The sequence below is a fragment of the Temnothorax longispinosus genome, chromosome 7 (genome assembly GCF_030848805.1).
Source record: "Temnothorax longispinosus isolate EJ_2023e chromosome 7, Tlon_JGU_v1, whole genome shotgun sequence".
In the NCBI taxonomy this organism is placed as follows: Eukaryota; Metazoa; Arthropoda; class Insecta; order Hymenoptera; family Formicidae; genus Temnothorax; species Temnothorax longispinosus.
In genome coordinates this window covers 15807373-15832253 of record NC_092364.1, presented here as the reverse complement: position 1 = coordinate 15832253, position 24881 = coordinate 15807373, and the positions used below count along the sequence as shown (strand labels likewise).

At 39.7% G+C, this 24881-nt stretch overlaps 1 protein-coding gene across 2 annotated transcripts in view; it reads right to left on the bottom strand.

The window, feature by feature from the left end:
- Positions 1–21129, bottom strand: part of LOC139816735 (uncharacterized) — a 293006-nt gene extending 271877 nt beyond the window's left edge. The window contains exon 1 of one of the 2 annotated variants that reach the window (XM_071784440.1): positions 20208–21129. In XM_071784440.1, coding sequence (XP_071640541.1) covers positions 20208–20279 — 72 coding nt within the window. In that variant the 5' untranslated portion in view covers positions 20280–21129. Of the gene's footprint in view, positions 1–6051; positions 7696–20207 lie in introns of those variants that run through there. The other variant, XM_071784441.1, reaches the window with a different exon arrangement.
- Between the last annotated feature and the right edge of the window lie 3752 nt (positions 21130–24881).

Below are 24881 nucleotides of genomic sequence, written 5' to 3'. Positions count from 1 at the left end.
ATCTTCTCCACAACTTCCATTCGCTTAGAAAGTAATGGACCGCACGATCTTTGTTAAACGTTAAATTCACACTATGCGCGACTTTTCTGTTTGGCAATGCCGTATGTTGATAAGAGCCAACTGTATTATTTACGGTCCGACACCGTTTTCGCCGAATATAATAGCTGCAATGAGCCAATTGGTGCTGATCAGAAATTTCGCACAAAGATTAGTAACTTGCAAGTAACCGCGACCTGCTTTAGCTGCATTACTTGTTATGCCTTACTCTTAAGCTATTTTTGTCGCTATTATACGATGCCATTTACTGCAGCGTGGCGTGCAGTAAGAGAGACGTTGACAATTCTAAGTAACCCCTCTACTGAGCTGCCGCAGTCCCTAGCGTCTTTCTGCAGGTATTATACATTTCTACCGTTGTTGACAACGATTAGTGTGTCAGATCGACGATGTACAAAATTCAGCATTATTCGTACATAACAAGGAAGAAGCAAAACTTAAGTTATCAAACAAATTGAACGTATTTTTCCTGAATATTCAACCATAAAATATTAAATCTTTGTGAATAACGGTTAAATATAAATAAAAATATGATAGAAAGTAATACAAAAACTTCAGTATCCTTTCTAATTTACTCCTATCGCACATTTTGTGTTATAAATATGGCTCTACTTCAATTATACATTTTACAAAAGTAGCAATATTTTTTAATTCTTTATCACGTTTTATATATCACGTAAAAGTGATTTTAAAAAATACTTGTTTTTTTGTCAGATGCTATTAATAGCATTAAAGGAAATGGACTGTTACAGGGAGCACGTGCCTTGTGATTTAATTTAATATAATACGTGACCCAAAGACAAGGTCTACAAAACGTTGTTATTTGAGGGAGAAAGAGTGTTTTGCTACGTGGTTGGAGTTCCCGTAGTTGCTGCGCGTCTGAGAGCAAGGGTGGAAGCTGTGGGGCGCACGCGAGGGTTTCGATCGATGAAAGCCCCACCCCAATACAATCTGACGGGAAGCGGAGGCAATGTCGCTGATCCGCTTGCGCCCAGCTAGACGGATACTTGAAGCTGCGAACGGAAGACTGCGAGTTTTTTCAAATATCGACACACAGCCTAACTATACGTCCTATGTCCTATTGATATATATATACTGTAATCATATATATTATGTAGAATTATAATAACACGTACAAAAAGATTATAGCAAAGTAAATGAGATGTTGGCAATATTTTTCAATAGACATATAACAATTACTAGCAATTCTATCCATTCCCGTTTATTTACGATATCGCTGTACTAAATATCGCTAAAATAGAATATAGACAATAATGATTGTGATCTGTATTATACGGACTTGAAACTTGTAAGTAATATTTTATCTTAATCTACGTCTACCCCAAGTCCAAGTACTGCTATTTGTACTCATAAATGCGAGCGTGGGCGTAGACCGTAAAAAATATATTGACAGTACCATTAGACTGGCATACCCACTTGGTTGCTCCATGTATTTACCGAGGCTCATAAAAACCAACAAATTCCATCGAAGCCCAGGAAGCTGAATAAAAATTAGGAGCGTTTACCTTCCTTGGTCTGAGAGTCGTTATACTCGCATAGTATCCTCCCGTGATGCCCGCGTGTCTCGTAATTGCGACGTCTCTAAAATTACCCCTTATATTGCTTTCGATCAACATATTCGCGCGCTACGAGACGCGTCGCAATTATTACTAACGGGTTAGCAATTCCGTTAACAGCGATATTAAAATGCCTTAAAAAATAAAATCTTTTATTTCGCAAATCAGCTTTAAACCGTGTTCTCGAATTCGCGCTACTTATTTATCTCCTATGCATAGGTCTTCACACATAAACTACACGAGTAATATGACGCTATCAAATTATATCGATTCACTAAGTTTTGTTTAAAATGTTAATTTACGATAAATCTAAAATTCTAAAATCTAAATGCACAAAGTTAAACTTAAAGTTTGCTATTAATGATAATGGACGGAATTTAATTAATAAATTCTAACTTTGTTTTTTCTTGACAACAATAGAGGAGTAAGCGTGGCTCATTTCAATTACAGGTCCAAACTTAAATAGCTAACTGCGGTTAAGATTATTGATTTCAAGCTATATCGACCGTCTTTTCGCCCTCACCCCAGTGCCGTGCAATGGACGGTTCCGTTGGCCTACTTTAAACGTCACGTCATAGCGTTTTTACAATCGCGATTGAAAACCGTTTCGCAATTTACACAATCAATAACAAAAAAAATCAATTCCGTTCACGTTGGCGTACGGTGCGAATCGATGTCGTCGTCATAACAGCGCGCACCAACGTCTATTTCCATCAATTTCCGTCGCGCTACCTCGAAGCGCTATCGCGAAATTGCAATCTGGAATTTTCGCATATATGCGCATAGTTATTCCGACTTGACCGACGCGAATGAACGTAGGCCAAGGTGAGCGAGCCAATTCCAATTTGTGGTAGATCGCGGGCGTGATAAGTTTTCCATTATCTCGCGCGCCGAGATTTCGCGCGCGGGAATTGCCGCGGTCCTGACTGATGGTCGACTGTATCGGCGTTTCTCAAGTTTCATGTAAAAGGCCGACTTCATCTCGAACGCTATTCGAGTGCGCGACTCGAGTTTCTAGACTTCGGTCGCGATTTGAATATCGGAGCGTCATTAAACCGGATAACGAGAGACCTGCCCGCGGATACGAGCGAAGAGCGAGCCTTATTCGCATTGTATCGTTCAATTTGCGGATGCGCATAAACCTTCCTTGGGTTAAACGGCACAATGTAGAGAATCCACGCTTATTTATCCCCCTTATAAATATCGTGAGTGAGTTAAACGAGCAAATGCATTTTATATGGAAATATTGAAAAACGCACAAAATCGTCACGCTTGTCGGCCTCGACGTAACGTTGACGACAGCGTGGGAAAGAGGCGAGAAAAGTCTAGGGATCGCGAAGCGCTCTTCCGCTCCTGCGACTCGCGAAAGAGACTTGTGGAGAGACGCGAGATCGATTTATTGCCTGTAGTAACGGGCCGGCACTCCTCTGCAAAATGTCGTCGCTATATCCAAGTTTGCTCTCCCGTCTCCACTTTACGTGTCCTCGCTCGTATCCTTTTAACATTTTTTGGAACACACGTCATTACCTTGTCAATATGCGCGAGAAAGAGAAATAGTAAAAATACCATTCAGCCATTATGTGATAATTATTTAATCAATATGGTGCACTAAATGCCAGATTGTCAAATAAATGCAACCGGAGATCGATTATGACGGGGGACTATCGTTAATTATGTCTCTCGGTAGAATATTCGTCCACGCGGAAAATTGCTCCATTTACGAGATTGCGCGTACTTTTTATATCGATTGTCCGTTGGATTTGGTGAGCGTGTTTTCCGAGCGATTGATACATAGGTGCGACTTTAAGACGTTGCGTTAATAATCTGCGAGTACAATCACTCGACTTCTATACACCCGATGAACGCGATGATAACGCGCGTAAATGTCGCGATTAAGATTTTCGCGAGAAAATCGCATATGCTAATAGGACCGGCGGCATTTCGCTGTTCGTTGTTACGTGATTTCGTCGCGGAGTCAATTACACGGTTAAATTAAAGTCGGCGAGCAAATCATCGTACACTTGACGCATTCAATGCAAATCGCCGGGCCGCGTTCGAGTCGCGGGACGTGTAGATAATCCATTAATGCACGTATGAATGTCACTTTGGATCGCGCATAACTCATCCGGGTTAAAGTCTCACCGCCGAGGGCGAAAGTCGGTATCGATGGCGATAAAACGCGTCGATAGCGCGCAAACGCGGCGACAGACAATCTGGCGACGCGAGGCGAGCGAGCATTATTACCCGTGTATGCCACGAAATGCCTCGATCGGGTATACGGTAATTACCGGAGACACGAGAAAAGTCCGCGGGGACAGAAAGCCGAGCGCACTGATGCCTGAAATTTAACGCCAACCGCGGTAACGCCTTCTTTCTGTTATGCAAATCCTGCACACGCTCAAGTCGCGCAGGTAAAACCACCGTCGGACAAAAAACGTATCTCTACGTGCTAACACACCGAGTAAATACACTGAAAACCCGCTTAATCCGAAGGAAGCGAGATTAGATGATGACACGTGCAACGCAGTCGCCGTATTTCATTCGCGATCCTATCGATTATGTAATCCAGTACGTTATTCAATTTCTAAGCGATCATTAAATGAAAATTGTGTTGATATATCAGATATGTATCAAAAGAATAACTTCGATGACAAATCTAGATAATAATGAGAAAAGTCGACCAGTTAGAACCTATGTTACCTGTGTAACGTTGTGATACCCTGTTCCTCAATAAGTCTCGATATAATTGATAGAATTTTTATTCTGCTTTCTAATTTTTCCATACCGAGTTTTAGAGTTCCTTCAAAAAAAATTCCGATAAAAATTAAATATAATTAAATAATAAGGTACAAAATTTTCAGAAATCTGTCAGTGTTTTCAAAACTTTATAAATAATTCCTCTAATGATAATTCTTAATATTATTTGAGGGAGCTGTTCTTAGATTATTGTTATGTGAAGATTTTAATTATTATCATGGCATTAACAAAGTATATCAGATATGTTGATGCATCGAGGGCGCTTTGAAGATAACGTTTCGGGCGCGGAAATGACGGTGTGCATCTATCTAAGTGCAGCGTAATTTCCTACGCGCGTCGCCCCGCCTCGTAACAAATAAACAGCTTTCCTAAAGCACTTTCTACGTCTCTATTATTCGACATATGATCCATCGGGAAGATCAGTGTTCATTTATCCTCCGTAGCTTATCGACTGTCGAACGAATTAAAATGTCAGCTAGCGGAAACAGTCGTTAATCTTCAATGTAATTTGGGGCGTCAAAATAACTCCGTTTATTTCCTTGCCATTTGTGTAACTTTAGGTAAGTTAAATGCTAAATAGTATACCATATTACAGGAAGTTAACGGAATATCACGAGGTCAAGGATACCTAACTTCGCACGTGTCTGTTAAGAACGCGGGATTAACAGACATTCGAGATACAATGGCCGTGCCTTCCGATTCAATGGGAATAAAAACGGCGGAAATGAAACTCCGAGTATCTGCGTGAAGCGCGCACAGCGGATTCTTAATAACTCTCAAAAAAGGCTATTCTCCATGTTTCCGGCCATCTCACTCTCTCGGTGACTAATAGATCGTCATTATAGCAGCACTCAATGTCTCTATTATTCTCAACTATACATCAATCTGGATGCGAAAACGAGCAGCTCGTTGCTCACTATGCTGTTCCACCATACTAATCTTTCCGCGGGTCAATAAGTTGCTTTTTTTTTTAACGGTAATTTGTAATCGCGGGGTTACTTACATTCGTTATGTTTCGGAATTTGACTAATAACGCTTTTAACCCACAGGTACGCGAACAGTTGTTCCTCAACGTAATTACGCACGCAGCAGAAGAATGAGTAAACGTATACTGTGTTGCAATAAAATGTTCAATATACGTTTAAACAAAAAATAGTAAGTTTTAAATATGTTTTAAAATATGTAATAAGCTTATTTTTTGTTTCAATAAATTATAAATTATAAATTTTGTGAAGTATTTATACACATGTAATTGTGATTGGTGCAGAATATAATTTTTATATTATCTATGTATAAAAAATTTCTATATTAATTATAATTTTTAAAAATTAATTACATGTGTTTTCTATTGCAATATAAACCCAAGTAAGCTAAAGTAAAACTTTCACAACAGTCATCTCTCTCTCTTTCTCTCTTTTCAATATTTGTAATAGTTCTATTTCTATTCTTAAAAACTTCTAATAAAAAAAAGAAAGTATGCTAAAAATTCTACTATGTTAAAAAATAATAAATGCAAATTGTTGCGTCCAAACTCACGCATCCTACACCTTGAAAATTACGTTGACACTTTGTGAAACGAATTGATAAATAGCTGTATCGCTTGACTTCCAACGAACCGAAGATTCGAAAAAAATTGCGAAAAATTCGGCCTAACAAACTGTACCTTCTTCCGGCGCAGTAACTTCCAATCGAAATGACTCATCCTGTTCAGCTCGTTAGCCTCTTCTTATTCTCTTTCCTCGCCGCCGATTCCGTTCCTTCGTCCTTTCTAACCGTCGCAAACGGATGAGAACGAGCCTCGCTTAACACTCCGGTCAATTTATTCCCACGGCATATGCATTCGCGACGCAACTAGGTTTCGGTCATACATCTCAGTGGAGCAAACGACGACGGCGACGACGACGACGATGGCGACGACGACGACGACGTAGACGAAGGGCAGAACGACTCGGCTCGGAGTTTGCATTCCCAGCACGGCATTCCAGCATCGTAGCGAAACGGCCGTTCTGAGATCCTCATTGTTCTCGGGACGCGCGCTCGAGGATACGTGTCCTTGGCGTGGACAGCGGCATCCGCCCACCTTCGAACGCGGCATGCACCGAGATAGCTCAAAACCAACCGAGAGCGCGAGAATCCGCTCGAGAGCCCGTCAAGGTTCCAAACGGGATTTCACGTTCTGAGAGAGACGCCTCTGACAGATGGACGTTCGTGAGGAGCGGAGCACAGCAGGTTCGTATATCCAGGGCCGCCCCAGGGAAAAGAACCCCTGCCCTTCTTACGGAGAATCACAAAACACAGTCACGGCTGTAACGAGAACTACTACATTAACGATTTAACGATTGTCTTCGCGCTACAAGCGTATCCCTTAAAATCGCGTTGATCGCGAATATTGCCGAGGTGTTTGACACGGAGCGGCTCAATAGAGGAGACGTCATCCTGTCGAGTAGCACTTTACATACGACACACAATATACACACGCGTACACACACACGCACACATACACAAGCGCGCACAACGAAACCTGATTCTTCAACGGAACCCCCCCCCCTTCCCCTGTCGCAAGATTACTTCGTAATTTTCAGGAAGATTTACACGGCACTTCGGGACGCCCGCGCCGGTGGTAATCCGGCGACGCCGAGAGAGCCGGGCTCCACCTCGCCGAGGAGGTATTCATGTCCGTGAAATCCGCATACTCGAGTTAACACAACCACCTTCCCGCGCGCAAGTCATTCAAACACTTCACTCTTTCACGACTACACCCGCCCACTTGGGCTCAAAAACGAGTCAACGCCTTGCTCCGAGACGTCGCGAAGATTTCGGACCCGCCGCGCTGCCATTCCTTTCTCGGCCACCCCGAGAGCGTAAAACTGAAAAACGGTACTGTCTACGCGATTCGGGCGAGTCCCTCTCGGAGCAACTCGATGAGTTCACCACCTGTAATCACCTCTTGTCACTCGTGACGAAACGGAAAACTCTCGAATCGAGGACCGTTCTCTCTTCCCACGCGATTAAGAAACGATTTATCCGAATTCAGGCCTCAGAACTGTTTCATTCCTGCTAGTTTTCTACCCCTAATCCTACCTCAATGAAGGAACACTCTGGACGCGCACAAACACCCGCTCAGGTTCTATCGACTGACCCGATTCCGCGAGCGGCGCTGCTAAACGCGCACGTTTAAGCGACGCGTCCGACGCATCTCTCTCGCGATGCGCCAAGTGTATCGCCCGCGCGGAGCCACGCACGAACAGACGACAATGATGGTGATCGGCGCCGTGAACGACAAGGTTTGAGATGCATCTTAACGCGGAGGATGCAGGGCGGCGTACTGTCAAAATATCCGTCAGGCGATTCCGCGGACGAGAACGAGAACGCCGGGGAACACGGGCATGCGTGATAACGCTTCCCTCTCGCCGTCGTCGTCGTCGTCGCCACCGACGTCGACACGGGGATAATCGAACTCCCCCGGCGTCGACTTCCTTCCCTGAATGAAAATAACGCGGCGTGCATGCAGCGATCTAGCCGGATGAAGGCATTATATTCTCATTTTTCTCGTATCTCAACATACCAGACGTGAAAATGGCGGACCACGGATGGATCGCTCCGGTTCAACGCGTTGATATAGTTAGTGTTACCTAAGGCAACGAATGCAGTGCGAAAGAACAAAGAGTTTATGCGCAACAACATTGCAACATATGTATGCGGTAATAGTTAGAATAATTCATCTTGTCTCGAGATTATTGTACCGCACAGTAACACGGTAACAAATAATGCTTGTGCGATTTGAACGTGACGATTGACATCGGCATACGACAAAGCCGACGGAACTTTTGACCCACCATGGAGAGACGGCAGAGTCCTTAATACCGTGAATAAATCGCAAATGCACGGACAAGGACTCGGCCACCACATAGCACAACAAGTCGTGTTTCATTAGTCGAATCCTTCTTCGAATTCGAGACTTCGCGACTCGCGTCGTCGGTAATTGAATGCCTCTTTCATCGTGCGCTCGAATTGCCGTGTCACCGATCGGACATCGATCCCATCGCCGCGGCGCCGTGTCACGCTCACGACATTGCGTTTTCAGGATCGTGTTAACAATTATAAAGTCTAAACGGATCCAAGCTGATTGACGGCCTTCTTGCGCGGATCGGTCGCCGTTGAAGTCGAACCGACTGATTAACAGGCGTAAAATTTCACATGAAAACGTACAATATCTCGAAGTAGATTTCTAGGTGTAAATAATCGTGATGCAAGTGTAAAAGGAAAATAAAAACCGATAAAAATAAAAATGTTGACGTTTTAACGAGCTACTTACGGTACTTTGCGAGCAGTAAGACAGATTCGCGTGTCTAATCGCGTTTCACGGATGATAGAGCGAATGAAATCTGTTACCCGAATGCATTATTAAATATAGAATATCCCATAGATGCACGAGTGAAAATTGATAGGCTCGAGATGTATTCGCTTAACATAGATCGTGCGAGAATTGGGCCGCACACGGAAGGAAAGTGCTAGAAATAAGCACCGTAACAAATTCGCGAGTAAAAGTGATACTTATTGGTACTTCCGTTATTCCATCAAACAGTCAATTCACGTGCGTGTATACAGCATACATAGAAATTATAATTGGTATAATTTCAACATTAAAAAAGATAGGAAATTATTATGTTTATTCGTAGCATGTTTTTTGTATCCATAATGAAAAACGATAATCTAATTCGACCAATTAGACAGATTCGAATTAGGAATGTCCGAATATAATAAAGTAAAGCAAAATAATATTTAATAAAAAACAAAATATGTTATTAAATAAAAATAAAATAGAAATATTTTTTAAATTTCTAGAAGTATTATTTTACAAGTGTTTCTTTCGATTTGTCTTTACATGTTCAATAAAAAAAGTTTTTGATATTAAAAATTTCTTTATCAAAATATGTATGTTACGGAAAGGGAGATCAATTTAGATTCATATTTAATTTATATATTAATATAATCGAATCTCTATATTTGTAAATGCAATTTTGGTGTAACTTTTCTTCTTAATTAGAAAAAAAATAAATAAAAAATAATTTCTCTTCCGCTATATTCTACTCCATTTTCATCAAACACATATATGAATCTATTCTTATTCATCTTAAAATTCTTAAATTAGGTTGCATCTTGTTTCTACTTTTCTTCAAAGTTCATTGCACTACTGCTAAAAAAAACGTGTGTCCATGAGTGTATATGATGTGTAAATATATGTGAGGGTCTGCAATGTATTGAGCTCGGGTCCGTGGGTTTGCTAAGCCCAAATGACTGTGCAAACCAGTCATCCCTGCGGGAATTGCAATGCAACTGCATTTATAAGCAGCCTGGTGCCACCTGTTGGTTGATGCTTGTACTAGCGCATCTTCTTACGTTTGATCAACAACGTAGAGCTAACAGAAATGCACGTGTACGAATAGATATTGTTAGAAAAAAAAAACATTTAATATTTTTGTGTATGCGTATTGTTCAAATAGACACCTTAATTGACCATCGAAAGATATTTCTTTCACATAGTAACAAAAAATTTGTGACGGAAATTATCACCAAAAGTACAGAAATTATCTTGCGTTTTCCAAACATAGTATATATGTCGCAGGGATTTTGTGTAATTCGTTTTTCTGCAAAATCCCTTAGAAAATTCACAAAAATCAGGATATTGTAGAATATATTAAGAATATTGTAGAATAAATAAAAAATACACAATTTTACTAGGAAACTTCAGTAATTTTGCAAAATCGTAGGCTCTGTCAATGAAATTGTAAATTGAGATTTTTATTAATTTATATTTATAAATTATATTTATAAATTATATTTATTTTTATGTTATATATTTATCATTTTTATTCATTCCACAATATCCCGGTTTTTTGCAAATTTCCTAAGGATTTTGCAAAAAAAAAAAATTACACAAAATTACACGAAATCTCTGCGACATATAAATATTTCAATTTTTCAATATATTATTAATCTTTTATGTACGAATTGCGCATATATTGAGTATCGATATCTATGCATATCCGTCTAACGTTTTAAACAGTAGATCTACGAGTCAGAATCTCGCGTCTCATCCAAAGTATCGAATTAGTATTACACAAAAAACTAGAGCGTCTCAGCAGGATCAATGCCCTCGTATATGTGGCGAGTGTCCGCTTGTACAATCGCGTGCAATAATTACAAGCGCGCATATCACTACATATTACAATTAATAAAAAAGAATTTAAGTAATATAAAAACTAGAGTGAAAAAATTACACTTTTTTATTACCTTTTACAATTATTATCTCGTATCGAAGAGAAAAGAAGAGAAAAACTTTCACGTTCAAGCCGATAGTTAATACTTATTTCTCTAATTGTAAGTAGCATTTTTATTAAATATGTAATTAAATGTATGCAAACTATATATAAAGCATGTAAATGGACATTTCAGATACCATGCGAAACTAATATAACATACATATATAAAAGCTATTAAGCAATTTAAAAATTCTTTTAAAATATAACTTCAGAAAACATATTAAATATAAAAGAGAAAGAAAACGTATCAAGTCTTTTTTCTCAAGAATAACGTTGTCGATTCAATAAGATTCGACAGAAATACTAATATTTTATAAAAATGAAGCAATAAAAATATGAATATAAAATAATATGAAATAAAAGATAAATAAAATCATAAAAAATTAAATATATTTACAAAAATAATAAATTGCAGATTTAACTTAAAATCGATTTTTCTTCTAGAAAAATCTCATAGGATGTGGATCATCAACGAATAAAAATAGTCGTCGCGAGACAAGTAACAAGATCAATGCAATATACATACAATGTATATTATGTAATGAATAATCAGGCACACTGGTGTAGGTTGTGTTAATCCCTACATCATTTTAAGCGTTGTACTCGGATTGCATTATTTAATAAATTAGTGTGCATGTTATCGCTTTACGTCAGGGCCTCGCGGCGTGTCAATTGCTCATGGGAAAGAATTTCTTTCACATAGGTATTCCGCAATATCGTAGTCTAGGAGGTGAGAAACATTTGTCGTTCTCGAGCGATAGTGAGCTTAGGAAGAAAAATAAGAGCCTAGACTGTGCGAGGCAACAAGGAAGCACGCGCGTAACCATGCATTATTTATCGCCATCGCTCAGGAAGTTGTTAGGTGGAGCTATAAAGCATTGCATTCGCGAGAGAAAAAGAGAAAAAGAGAGAGACACACCTGGATTTCTTGGCGCGAGGAGCTTCTGCTCCGTAAAAAAAAAAAAATAAAGAACAGAAAAAAATGTCCGCAACAAGTATACCGCGGACGCGAGCATAGTGATCGCGAGCCGCGCGTGTGCACTTTCAGCCGCCAGAAAATCTTCGAGTTCGATCGATCATTTCCCAGCGGCTGATATTGTTCATGCGAGCGGCTCCTTCCGGCACGGCGCCTATCATTTATCAGGAAACGAGAATGGGGCCCTGTACTTTTGAATAATTATTACATCCCAGACGAAGCATGCCTCGCGTGTATCGCTTTCACTCGAACTTCGAGTCACAGCTGGGCGAGGTCAGTTGTGCGTGTGATGATTGATCACTACTAAATTCGTACTTGTTGCACATCGTGGGCCGCGCGATGCCCGCTGATAATAATTACAAAGCAGCCCGCCGTATTATCCTAGATCTAATCAAAGCCACGTTGAAAAAACGACGCGAGAATTACGGCCACGCTCCTCGAATCTGTTTTTAATCCTACATCGCTCATAATTCTTGTGTTTGATAAAAACAGTGAAAGAATAAAAAAATAAAAACAGACTCAAATGCTTTAATAATTTATCAAATTATTCAACTTTTTAACTATTTATTTTCGTATAACTTTTTACGTAATTAACGAAAAGATCAATCTTTTTTCTTTATATATGTTATATTTCCTCTAACTATAAAACAAAGAGTATCTCCAAATAAATCATTGAATTATTAAGTACTCTGCACACAAGCGATAAAAACGGATTTATTAAGAAACATTATTTTGCTCGAAAATTCTAGGTCGTTTAATGAATTTCATGCATGCTTATCGAGTGTCGTATCGTTCTAACATGAAGAGTCTCACGTTCTCGTCGCGACAAAAATCCATTGTGAGAAAATTAACACATATGTATCATTGAAGGCATAGTGGCATTAATGGCGCGTATATTTTCTATGCAAACGAGACATGCGACCGAGGTCGTCGCGATAAGCGTTGCTCATGGTGCATCACGAAGAATGGTTTTTCGGTCGCGAGAAGTCAACCCGACACATCGTTAACGGTACGCCGCGGATTACCGTAAATGAAATTGAATGAAGAGGCGCGCGTATCGCTTTTCATGCCTGCCGCAAACGTGAAATTGAATCGAGAAGCGCGCATCTTCGCACGCTGGCGATCCGCAAGGATATTCGGGAAAAGATAGTTATCGCGTACAGAACCGGCGCGGCGGCGTTCCGGAATACAAAAGTATGCGTGCGGTAGTGGTACAGCGCGGGATAAAACATCGGCGCGGTCGCACAGTTTTGATAAAAAATGTGCGAGCCGTCTCGAAAAACACGATGGTTATTTCCTCATTCCTGCATTCTTCAGAAATGCTTAAAAAGAATTCTACGTACTTGCCGCCAGAATGTCGAATTACCGAATTTTTTCTGATTCCGGATTTTTCATGAGGTAGGCTTGCACTACTTCGGAGTACGTGACTTCAGGTTATTTATCAATGTCTTGTTTCGTTATCTTTTCATCTCTATTATTAAAATCAGAAAGTGTAACAATTATGAGAAGACAGACAGTTATATCAATTTATATGTGTTCGTTACATTTAGAGGTTTATTTCACCAATTTCATATAACGCGGTAATTAATCAATTTTAATGTGAGAAATATGTGTGCGTGTGTGTATGCGCGTATACGATCTGACGGTATAATGAATCGTGTGAATGCGTACAATCATACCGGGTCATGTATCAAGTGCGTCGCCAAATACAGTGATCTTATAAATTAATATTAATCGTGTGTCTACTCATCTCCGTTATTGACCCGTAGTAATTATTAATTATTACTCATGTATAATTAAACTTTGAATGATTGCACGTCTTTCTCTGCGAAATTGTTAATTATCTAAAATTGACTATACATATGTAACTACTAAGCTATTCATATTGTAATATGTTGTTCGTAAATTAACTTTATAATATTATCAAAATTTAATCAAATGTATTTAGCCAAAAATATACTACAAATTTTGTGATAATAATAAAAATATTAAATATACATCCAAACAAACATTTTACCAAATAAGAGAAATAGAAATTTAAATCCACTTAAAATTAATTACCATATCCTATAAGCATACACACACACACATACCTCCATTTATTTACTACTCCATATCGCTTTCCTCTTTTTGTAAACTCTACTTCTCTTTCTATAATACCATGGATTTAGAACAATGGCCATTCCTGTCATGAAATTACCCTCGTTGCGATTAAGGTTTTTACGTACAGTTCCGGAATTGGCACGGCGGAATTTCCGTTGACAAGGATTTCTCTCGGAAGGTTGTCATACGTGCGTTAAAACGATGCGAAAGGAACGAGCGTATCTGCGGTGTACTTAGAAAATGGTTTCCACCGTAATTAGGGCACGGAATTCTAAATCGTTTTACTTGAAACACGCTAGATCCATCCAGATAGGAGCACTTTCACGTTTTTGCTCAAACTGAACGGCACTCAGAAAAAGTCATATGAATCTCCATGACTTAGAAACGCGTGACGCTTCAACATGAACGTAATGGCTGTAATGGCATTAAATTCACGAAGACACATGTCTGTATCATCGATTCACGTGTCAAATCACTAGTTCTGATGAGTATGATTTCTTCCTTATTGAAATCAAAACATAACGTTCCGAAATACATTATTGAATAAATTAAAATCCAAAACGCCGACGCACCAAAATAAGCGTGTAAAAACTATAAATTTAACTATATTAATGTATTTAACTATATTCATTGTATCGTTGTGCAAAAAATCATAAATTTCAATTATTCCATACTTGCAGCATTTACACTGTTTTTTCTTGCATATTATCATGTATTTTTCTTATATATAAAAAAAATATAGAAAAAGTTTTCTAAATAGAGAATTAAAAATTATCACAAATGGCCTTCATAATCACCCATCACATCTAAATTAATATCATCACTCTGAGACGTTTAGATACCGAGAAAAAAGAAAGAAAGAAATAATTACGATCGCATAAAAATGCATTAAGACATTAAGTACATTAAACATAAAAACGAATTGAAACATCTGTGTTCTCCTTTTACAAAATAATTTCTTTCTTGCGACCTCGTCCTCGCCCAACTCGTTATCGTGTAACAACACAATAACGATATTTAATCCAGGCAACGAACCGCAACGCAATGAGTGACAGCTTAAAGAAACCTCGGGAAAGACTCATTTTTAATTTAGCAGAGTTTAATTCTGGGACGTCGTTTTTCGATGAAATTTGCATGTTACTCTCGTCACGCAAACTCGGCTGTCTTGAAATGCGCTTGTTTAATTAACGGCGAAAGTGAATGAAATTCCGCGCGGCGCGTTATAACGTAAAATAGAAATCATCAGGCTATAAAATAATATTATATGACGCAGAATAATAAATATATGAAAAGTCCAGAATTAAAATCTGTCAAACTAAACATTCACGAATTTTACTATAAATAAACATTCAATTTCAATATAAAATTATGTAAACCATGTTATTTTAATAAAAAAAAACAGTAGAGATATATTGAAAACTTAAAATTCAAGATACATATCTGCTTATATTCTCTTAAAAAACAAATGCTTTACTTATCAATATCTACTTATTTAAAGAAAAGTTTTAATGGTAAAAAATTGTATACGTCACGATTAAAGTGACAATAATAGAAAACAGAAAAAAGACAAAATATCGTGTATTATATAAATTGCAAGACAAATTCCGGTTTCAATAAGTTGGATATCGGAATAGATCAGCCTCCTACGTGTCGATGTAAAGTCACATAGCAAGATTATGCCTCTTTAAGAGAAAAGAGCCGATAAAAGCGGGATACAGTTTACATCGCCGGTTTCGCGCTGGACCAAAGGAGAGGGAGAGCGCGAAAAATGAAATTTAAAGGACAAGGAAGAGCGGGAGAGGAGGAGAGGGTGGCCACGGTTGTATTTATCACTCGGAGATCCCGAAGACTGCACAATGCGAAACACGAGAGAGAGCTAAGCGAGCGGTCCGTAGAAACGAGACGCGATGTGGTGCAGGTAGATTTATGAGTGGCAATGGCGAAGGGGACAGGGACGGAAAGGGGGATGGAAACGCAAGGAGGGGGGCAAAGGGGTCCAGTCGAGGAGAGAGAAACCGTGTTTGTGTCGCAGGTCAGCCGCGCGGTTCACGGTCACGGGGACCGACTGGCGGCCGGACTAGCCTAACGTAACCCGACTCGAGCAACCGCAAACTAAATTGCACCCTCGCATCTCCCTTCCTTCGTTCTTTTCTTAAACTCCCACCGTTCATACCTCCCGGCCCTCCCGCTGCCACTGACGGAACACCCTAGTGGACCCCGACGTCACGCGAGCACGCAGCATTAAAATTTATTAAGCTGCTCTGACAAATGCGACGTCTGTTGGCTGACGATCACACGGTGACTTCATCTTTTCATGTAGATTAATTGGGTAATAGCCCGTGAAACAAATTCGCAGTTTTTAATATATTTCGGAAATGCACAGCACATAATATACCTGGTCATACACAATACAACAGTAGAATATTTTAATACTAAAAACATAAGAACAAGTTCTTTATATTCTTGTATTCTTGTATTGTTTCTTTATATTAAGTTAGAAGAACTTAGAGTGCGTATCTTTTGATAATTAATACATTTCTGATTTCTTTCATTGTACACTCGAAATCTTTAAAAATTATTAGTTTCAAGTACCGAACAGATTACCATCTGCTTTATATATTTATAATCGCGATAAACTGCTTATACCATCGCTCTGTTAGCACGATCTTGTCGGGAGATTCAACAAAGATACTGTCAACGTTCAAGAGATACAATCTAAACAGTCGGCAATTATAGACTGTACGAAGGCGTGTTTGTCGCGAGCCCATTGCGACACGGTGATGAAGTCATCCGCCGATTGCAAATAGGGGATTACACTCGCTCTTACTTTCAATTATCTAACACCTCATATACCTTTCCGTTAGGTCGCTCTCACAAAGCGTATAAAAGAACAATACCTATCTAGTCAAAATGTGTGACAGGATAAAATTAAATTTGTCTTTCCATCCAATTCTGTACAATATTTAGAAAATTAACACACATTATTATTGCATATTTATTCCAGAAAAGATAATAATTTTTTATTATTAAATACTTGATTAACGCATTCTCTGAAATATTTTCGGGTTTGTGCACAATTTGTGAATCATTGAGTCTCGCATTGAGTATTATTCAATGATACGTTGAAAAACGAAGGACAAAATATATCTTTCACTGCTATTGCGGTAACGTGGTGTAACAGCTTATTGAGAAACTCACAAAAGATAAGTAACAGAAGCGAGAAATAATATTAGATATTCGTGCAAAGCGTGACCGCCCGATGTTTGTTTAACATTTCCTCTCTGGATAAAACCTCATTTATTACCGTACAAAAATCTTAATCATCTGAGTAACTGAACGCACCGTAAATTGAAGTGCAACATTTTCTCCCCTATCTATTAGCTTTAGCCCTTTCCTTCCGTGAAATTTATCGGCCGGGTGTGTCTCATTAAATATTGACCGGAATGGAATACAATTCGCCGATCGATCAAACGCACGAAAGTCAACGTTCGAAAGTCAACGATATAACCGTGTGTTAAAACAATGAAACGAAAGAAAAAACAGCCAGAATACATAGACGATAGCATTATCAGCAGAAAAAAATACCAAAACATGAATTGCAAGGTTAAATGCAAATATATGTAATATTGTTATTCAGAAGTATGTTAATTATTAGTATAAGTAAACTCACATTGTCATGCTCGTATTTTTCATGTATCAATTAACACTTTTATTAATCGTTATTGTGATTTAATCTGATTGACTGTTCAATTAATTTCTGATTATATTAGAATGGCTAGTTATCTGATAAAACAAATCTATTTTCTAATTATAGTTACAGTTTTCTAATTACAGTCATTTCTAGTTATAAAACGTATAATTAAGAAACTATAAATATCAAAAAATTAATGGTAAACGTGGCCAGATATATTCTACAATAGAATGTTTGAAGATAATGATTTAAGATATAGAACACGATTAGATATAGGACAAGATTAATCATAATTGAAAGTAATTATCAATATATATAATAGAAATTAAAAAGAGCGAATCCAAAATAAAGAATTAAAAAAAAGTAGAATAACTTTCTCGATAATAACAAAATTTATAATAAAAGCACTCGTTTTATACACCGTTATTGTTTTGATCACTTAAAAACGTTATAAATATAATGACCGTTGCAATTCTTGTGCATTGCTCGCGGGTGTTTTCCGCTTTGTTATGTCAATTATGTAGACTGTTTTCGAGTATCTACCTATCTGGAGTGATTATCGGCCGCACACGACGTGCGCCACGCGCTTTTACGAAGGTCAGTATATCGTGGCGTCATGCAATTATTAGAATGCAACTGCGGCTAATACCAATGTGGTAATAATAATTGGATAATTATTGGTAGGGGCAGCCACGTTGCTGCACCTTTTCCAACTTTTTGCACCGTTACTGTAGCTCGATTTATCATGATCGACCAAATGGTAACGCGTTCCTTAATCGTTTCCATCAGAAGTATAAAGCTTGCATCGATGAAAAAAAGTTTTCTATGCATTTACATACTATATGCCTTTAGGCTTGCTGCTTTTTTTCTCAATTGTAACCCGAATATAACATAAATGCAAATGAAGCAAATGCAATGACGTAGCAATTAATAAGAACATGAAACAATATGATATAAAAAATATTATAATATTCTGAAAATATCAGTAATTTTAAATGCTGCTATATCGATTATTATATCTCAAAATTTTGATGGATGAGTAATAATTTTTAGAGAATACGGTATTGTTTATTAAAATTCTACAAGACTAGACATCTACTTTACAGTACAACGGCGTCATAAATGTCTTCCTACTTGAAGAGAGCCGCGTCCGAATCAATTAATAGATATCATTATTTGATCTATTATTTTATAGATCGGACACACGGCTCTCTTCAGGTGGGAAGGTATTAAATAACGCCGTCTGCACATCGCATAAGTATGACGATTTCAATAAAATTAATAAAAATGGATGAACTTTTCATCAAACAACTAATGTTCAGTCGTGAATACGTAGTTATTTCTTTCGCAATTAAACATCATAAAAGATTTCTAAGAATCGTTCGTGGTAAGTAATTGGCGAGGAAGACTTCTCTAATATTTTAATTCATTCTTGACGAAGTCAAGAAAAATGCGCGCGAGAAATAAATGAAATCCAGGCATGTATGTGTATACACACACACACATCCCAGTTGCGGAAAGGACTGCTAACGACGGTAATTATCAATTGAAAGCGAGTTTCCGCCGGGCATGGAGCGATGCCTAATTGCATAATCCGTATGCTGCCGCGAACGTACCGCGGTTATCCGGCACTAGAGTCCAGCCGCAAACTATCAACCTTGACGATCCGAGGCAGCGAGGATGCGCGTTCGCACACGCAGCATCTCGCGTTCATATCGCGCCGTTCGCATTTGCATTCGCACGATATCGGCCGACCGAATAAACCTAAAAATTACGCATTCACAAAACCTCTTTAGGAAATGAAACAAACCGATGAAAAAATAAGAACAAAAAAAGGTACAAAACGTGTAATAGAAGGTAGGAATTAAACCTCACTCACTTTTATTAATTTCTTAAATGGATTAATAATCCTCTTTAAAATTCACTGATTTTAATTAAACTATTAATCATTATATTAATGTGAATAAAACAGCAATTAATAATAATATGTCGATTAATATTAATAATTTTGTGCTATTAATTTTAATGATAAGCAGTCATCCCTATGATAAAATGTTGCGGGGATCGCACATTTTCAGCTGTATTCTATTTCTGGAATAAAATGCAGCTTTGTAAACAGGGTCTTTTTCTTCGAGCTTCCGCGCATGAAAACTTAATCACGGTCTTCTCCGATACACATCCATTTATATCCGCGAAAAAAAAATAATAGTTATGACCGAAACGAAAGCTGATAAACGCAAAGGCCAGTCGCGTCTTCTCTCTACGATCGCAACAAATCTGCGCTTCATGCGTGCCTATTTCAAGCCGGGGCGCTCATAGCATTATTATTATTCATTCTTTTAAGCCCATTTATTTCAGGTTTGCAGAGGGTGCTTATTACGTTCCCCTCCCCCCGCAATTAAAGGATTATAATCTACGATGTCGAGCTCTTGAAAATTCAGCGCCGTGGGCTCGAAAGAAAGCCAAGCGCGGTGCCGCGCGCGCACGTACAATAGGTGCTCGCTCCCGTCACGTGCACTTTCTACATTTTTTTTACGTTCAAAGAGAAACAAACGTAGCTTACTACTTGTTAGATGTGGGGGGGGGGGGAGAGAAAGACGAAAGGGTCGGGACGTAAGTGGCGTAAAAAGATATACACGTAATGCGAGGATCGCGGACTTGCCATGTGTATGAAGTTTTAGCACCGTCATTTTATAAAAAAAAATAAAAATGAAAATTGGACTCACCGGCAGATTCCTGATGCCCAGCCGCACCTTGGAGTACTTCTTCATGAACACTCGCCAGAGCACGTAGGCCATGGCGACGGCGACGGCGACGGCGACGATGACGACGAGGATCGGCGCCGTTGTCTCGGACAAACCCGCCGTCTTCGCGGCCGGCGATCCTTCCCCCCGCCTCGATGAAACCGTCGTCAGAGACAACGTTCGTCGCGCCACACGCGAGCCATTCGGCCGTCGAGAATCCACGGCATCGCGGACGACATTCGCGATACGATTTACGCGCGACCGGAATTGGCGGAAGGCGCCGCCGGCCTTCACGCCGAACGTTCCGCGCGGACGTTCACGGGCTACGATTCACTATCCCTTTTTGAGGGGGGAGGGGGAGGTTACTCCAACTGGCTATGGAGTAGGAAGACTCCTCTAACTCTGCCCTTGGATTATCTGACGCGCACACACACACAAAAGTCTCTTAAACCACGTACACTCCGATTCACAGTCCAGCGGATTTCGAGGTTACGTCACGATCTGCGGACGCCGACGTCGCCGCGACGCGCTTATCGAACTCGATCGTTTTTGTTTATTTCTTTATACGTTTGGGACAGGCTTGGTCTCCAGTTTTTTTACACGAACTCAATCGGGAAAATCCAACGAACACACTCGATCGGAAGTACGGACGGTCAGCCCGGCGATAGCTAATTTCGTTTGCCGACGCGACGCGACGGTTCGTCTACCGACGCGCGACGGTTCGAAGTTCGAACCCACCCGACGGCGACGGGATCGACGATCGTCGCGTGCGAATCACAGACCGTCACGAGTCACAAGTTACGCGCACCGATGACCTCCGCTCGCGTCACGCGTCGCCGCTCGGTCTTTCGAATCTAAACACGTCAACGGCGACGAACTTCGCACGGCCGACAGCGGTGCTGCTGCTCGCGCGCCGCCGGCATGGGCACCTCGAAATTCGCGCCGCTCGTGTCAAACTTCACCGCGATGCCGGCCGCGCTCGCGGCCAACTTCGCGCGATCACCTCGCGATACGGGGTTCGGGAGGATGCGCGACCAAGAAAATACACACGAATGAATGCCCGCCGATCTTTGTACGTCACCCGACACTGTCCACGGATAAATAACGTTCACTGTTCACTCCTTCACGGGATCCTCGCCACTCTCACACGACTCGTCCGCGATCGCGGTAGCTCGCGTTGATCGATGCCCGGAAGAGTCGCGTTTCACACTCGAATGGCCGTGCGCCTTCGCGTAATCCAACGTGCGTCTCACAATTATCCACACAAACACACGTCGCGATTTAAATATAGCATTAGTCAAAAGCGTCAGAAGGGCCGCGCACGTGATAATCGCGACGAGTGGTACCCCTCGCTCCTGCGACTTTCCGTCACTCGCGTCCGACAGGCGCGCTCCTTGGCGGCCACCTTTCGCCGACTCGATTACTCCGATTCATCCTGACGCGAAAAATCGTTCGGCGTTCTGTTGTCGTGCCACGATAATAGCAGTTTTCACGGATCACGCTGATCGAAAGTATACTCCGTACACTCCGCGCGCCCGCCGGCGTCCGCTGCCGCGATGTAACTGACACGCGACACACGCAACCGGCGCGGTACGCTCTCGCGAGTCGCGGCCACCGCCCCCTCCCCCCCGCCCGCCTGGCCCGCCACGAGCCGTTGGCGAGCGCTGCCTGCTTTCGTTGAACGCGACGAAACGGAATATCTTGAATGAAGCGCGCACACCTGGGCGTCTCGTTATCAGTTGAAAAATCTTTGAAACTTTCTGTTTTACCGGCTTTTGTTACTTTTCCGATTGTTCGGAGTAATTCGCGCGGAACGTTTTTTGCGCTTGGTATCTAAACAACTTTACTCCATAATTGAAAAATGTTAGCCGTTGATTTAATTGTAAGAATCATGAAGTGCTTTTGTCGATCGCAATAAAAATACAAATTATAAGTTAGAAATTATGAATTAGAAATTTCAGTTTACTATAACTTAAGATTCAGGCAGTTTCTTCTTGTAGAAAAGAATAACAAAATATAGATACGTAGTGTGTAATCGATATAATTAAACTCTATATATCGTATATAATCGAAAAATTCTAAAAATTAATTGATCTTAATAATATTTCGCGCGCTTGATGAGATCTTTCAGATTCCAAAGATTGAACTTTGTTTTTCTAGCTTTTATTTATATACAAAATATAATTACATGTATATTAATTTTAATAAAACAAATTTTCTATTAATAAAAAATTGATTTCCTAAGGAAAATAAACGCTAAATTAAAAAGTGTGCCCCATTAGAATAAAACGAAAAATTTTGTGACAAATGTATAAGAAACATAATAAAATCGCGGATAAATAAAATGACTATGACTTTACAAACTTCTATGAAAATAAAGACATTTTCATTACGATAAAAATCTATCTTTCGCAAAAATACATTTGGTTGTGTAACCATTCTAAATATTTCATGTATTACGAGATATATCACGTTATAAATGAAGAAGTAGATAATAAAAATAAATACAACAATGCACGTGCAGACGTAAAAAAAAAAGATCAAATTTTTGTGACGCGTTTAATCGGAAAGATTCAGAAAAAGAGGAGACAAGGAAAAATTTTTTTTACAAGAGTATTCAAAAGATAATGCCAAAAGACAATGAAATTTGCGAATCTATAATTATCGAATGCAAAAATACTAGTAGTCAGAACATAAAAAGAATATGACGAATATCAGTGAGACATTGAGATTTTCCGATATCGAACGTGTTTATTGCCCTCCACTTCAACATTCTTTTAAGCTTTGCTCTAATTATGTTGGATGTTTGATTGTGTATGCATATGTATTGTCTTCTGTAGATATATTCGGAGTCGCGAAAAAATCCATGGATGAAGCACATTGGGACAAATGCAGGAGTTTGGAAGATAATTAATCACACTCGAATAGTTTAGTTCAAGAAATATGAGCCCAAACAAAAAATCCGTCTCAACCTGCCCCACCATACCCTATTCGAGAAAAATTGAAAACCGCTTTTCGTAATGTTAACGTAAGTTACCGTTATAGATTTTGTAGATTTTTGGAAAGATGATTTCCTGCACATAAAATAATGAACTTCCGCGAATGAATTAAGCGAAAATTGCTGCGAAGAAGAATCGACAAATTCTTTTGTTCGTATTCCCGAAAGAGATATAGTTTCAAATATTTGCACGTTTAGTTCTGACACGACAAGAACAAAACGATGGTGTGACAAAATGCTTCTCATATTTCGCAATTAGCATTAATGCTATTCCGCATTTTCGCTTCCTCGCACGCCACGTCCAATCTTTTATTTCCGCGACTCTTTTATGTTCAGCCGCCGTTATTGCAACCTGTGTGCCACATCGCGAATGCACACGTACGCCATAAAAAGAGTAAAAACGTACGTTATACACTTATACAAGCACGCACCTCCACCCCACAGAAGACAATGGGTGTGCCTTCTTCACGTGACGGCCACGTGAGCACCCTCAAAAAGGGCTTTCCCGTTCCCTGGCGTTCATTCATGCAGCAGGTCGGCTCGTGCCGTGGGCGACGGTGATGACCCTAGACTTCTCCGACCGAAAGTCGAGAAGAACCGGGACTGGTTACGAAAAAAGGGCAGAGAAAACGTACAGATCGGCCTGATGTACCGTTCAACCGAATTAAAAGAGGTTGCCGCATCATTTTTGCGCGAATTCCAAATATGTCCGACAAGATAGTATCCAAGATTATAAGATATAATTAATTTTCGTAAATATACATGTTTTTTGCAAAGGTAAAATGTAATGACGAGACGTTTACGAGAGAAAGGGACAGAGAGAAAAAAACATTCTATTTAGAAACATAAAAAATGCCTTCAAAATATCAAGCTTAACAAATAAAATACAATACACTTACGCACAAACAAAAAGAGTATTTATTTTATAAATTAAAAATATGATAATCTTTTTTAATTTATTATTTTCTGCAAAATTTTCATAGATATAAATGATTAATGATTAGGCTTATCTCGTCTGAATAGATATATTCATTTCTCTGTTTCCTTTAATCAAAATCTTATAAAATCTTTTTACTATGACTCAATGTTACCTATATGTGTATATCGCTATAATCTTATCTCATCTCACGATACACGATTCAGAATGTTCTTCAGAAAGATCGCGATATCGGACGATACGATCGTGCATGTTTAATGGTCGAACAATCGTTTTTCTGCCCTGTATTCTCTGATCGAGAATCTAATCTGACAATTACTTAATCGTCAATTTATTTCGATATAGCGACAGCCCGGATCCGCGATGTGGCGCGGCAATTATTTTACTTCCCGCTTTCGTGGCGAGCGTGATCACGCACGGCGCGCAATTGCTGCCCGAGATCGCTGTGCCGCATTAATCGATCTTTCTGTCGGACACAGCATGCGCGCACGTTAGAAGTACACTCGGGCAGAGTTAAGTAGATGTCAATGCGTTCCCACGTGTCCGTGTCTCGTCCAGCGGCCACTTTCGTGCCCGGGATACTTATAAAAGAAAAAACAGACGTCTGTCATTTCGCAACCGCCGCCTTTCCGTATAGCGAGAGCGATACCTCGATCGGCCGACCGATCCTCGCAAGTCGTAATTACTGTCCAATGAGCGTTACGCCTCTGGCGGCCCTATG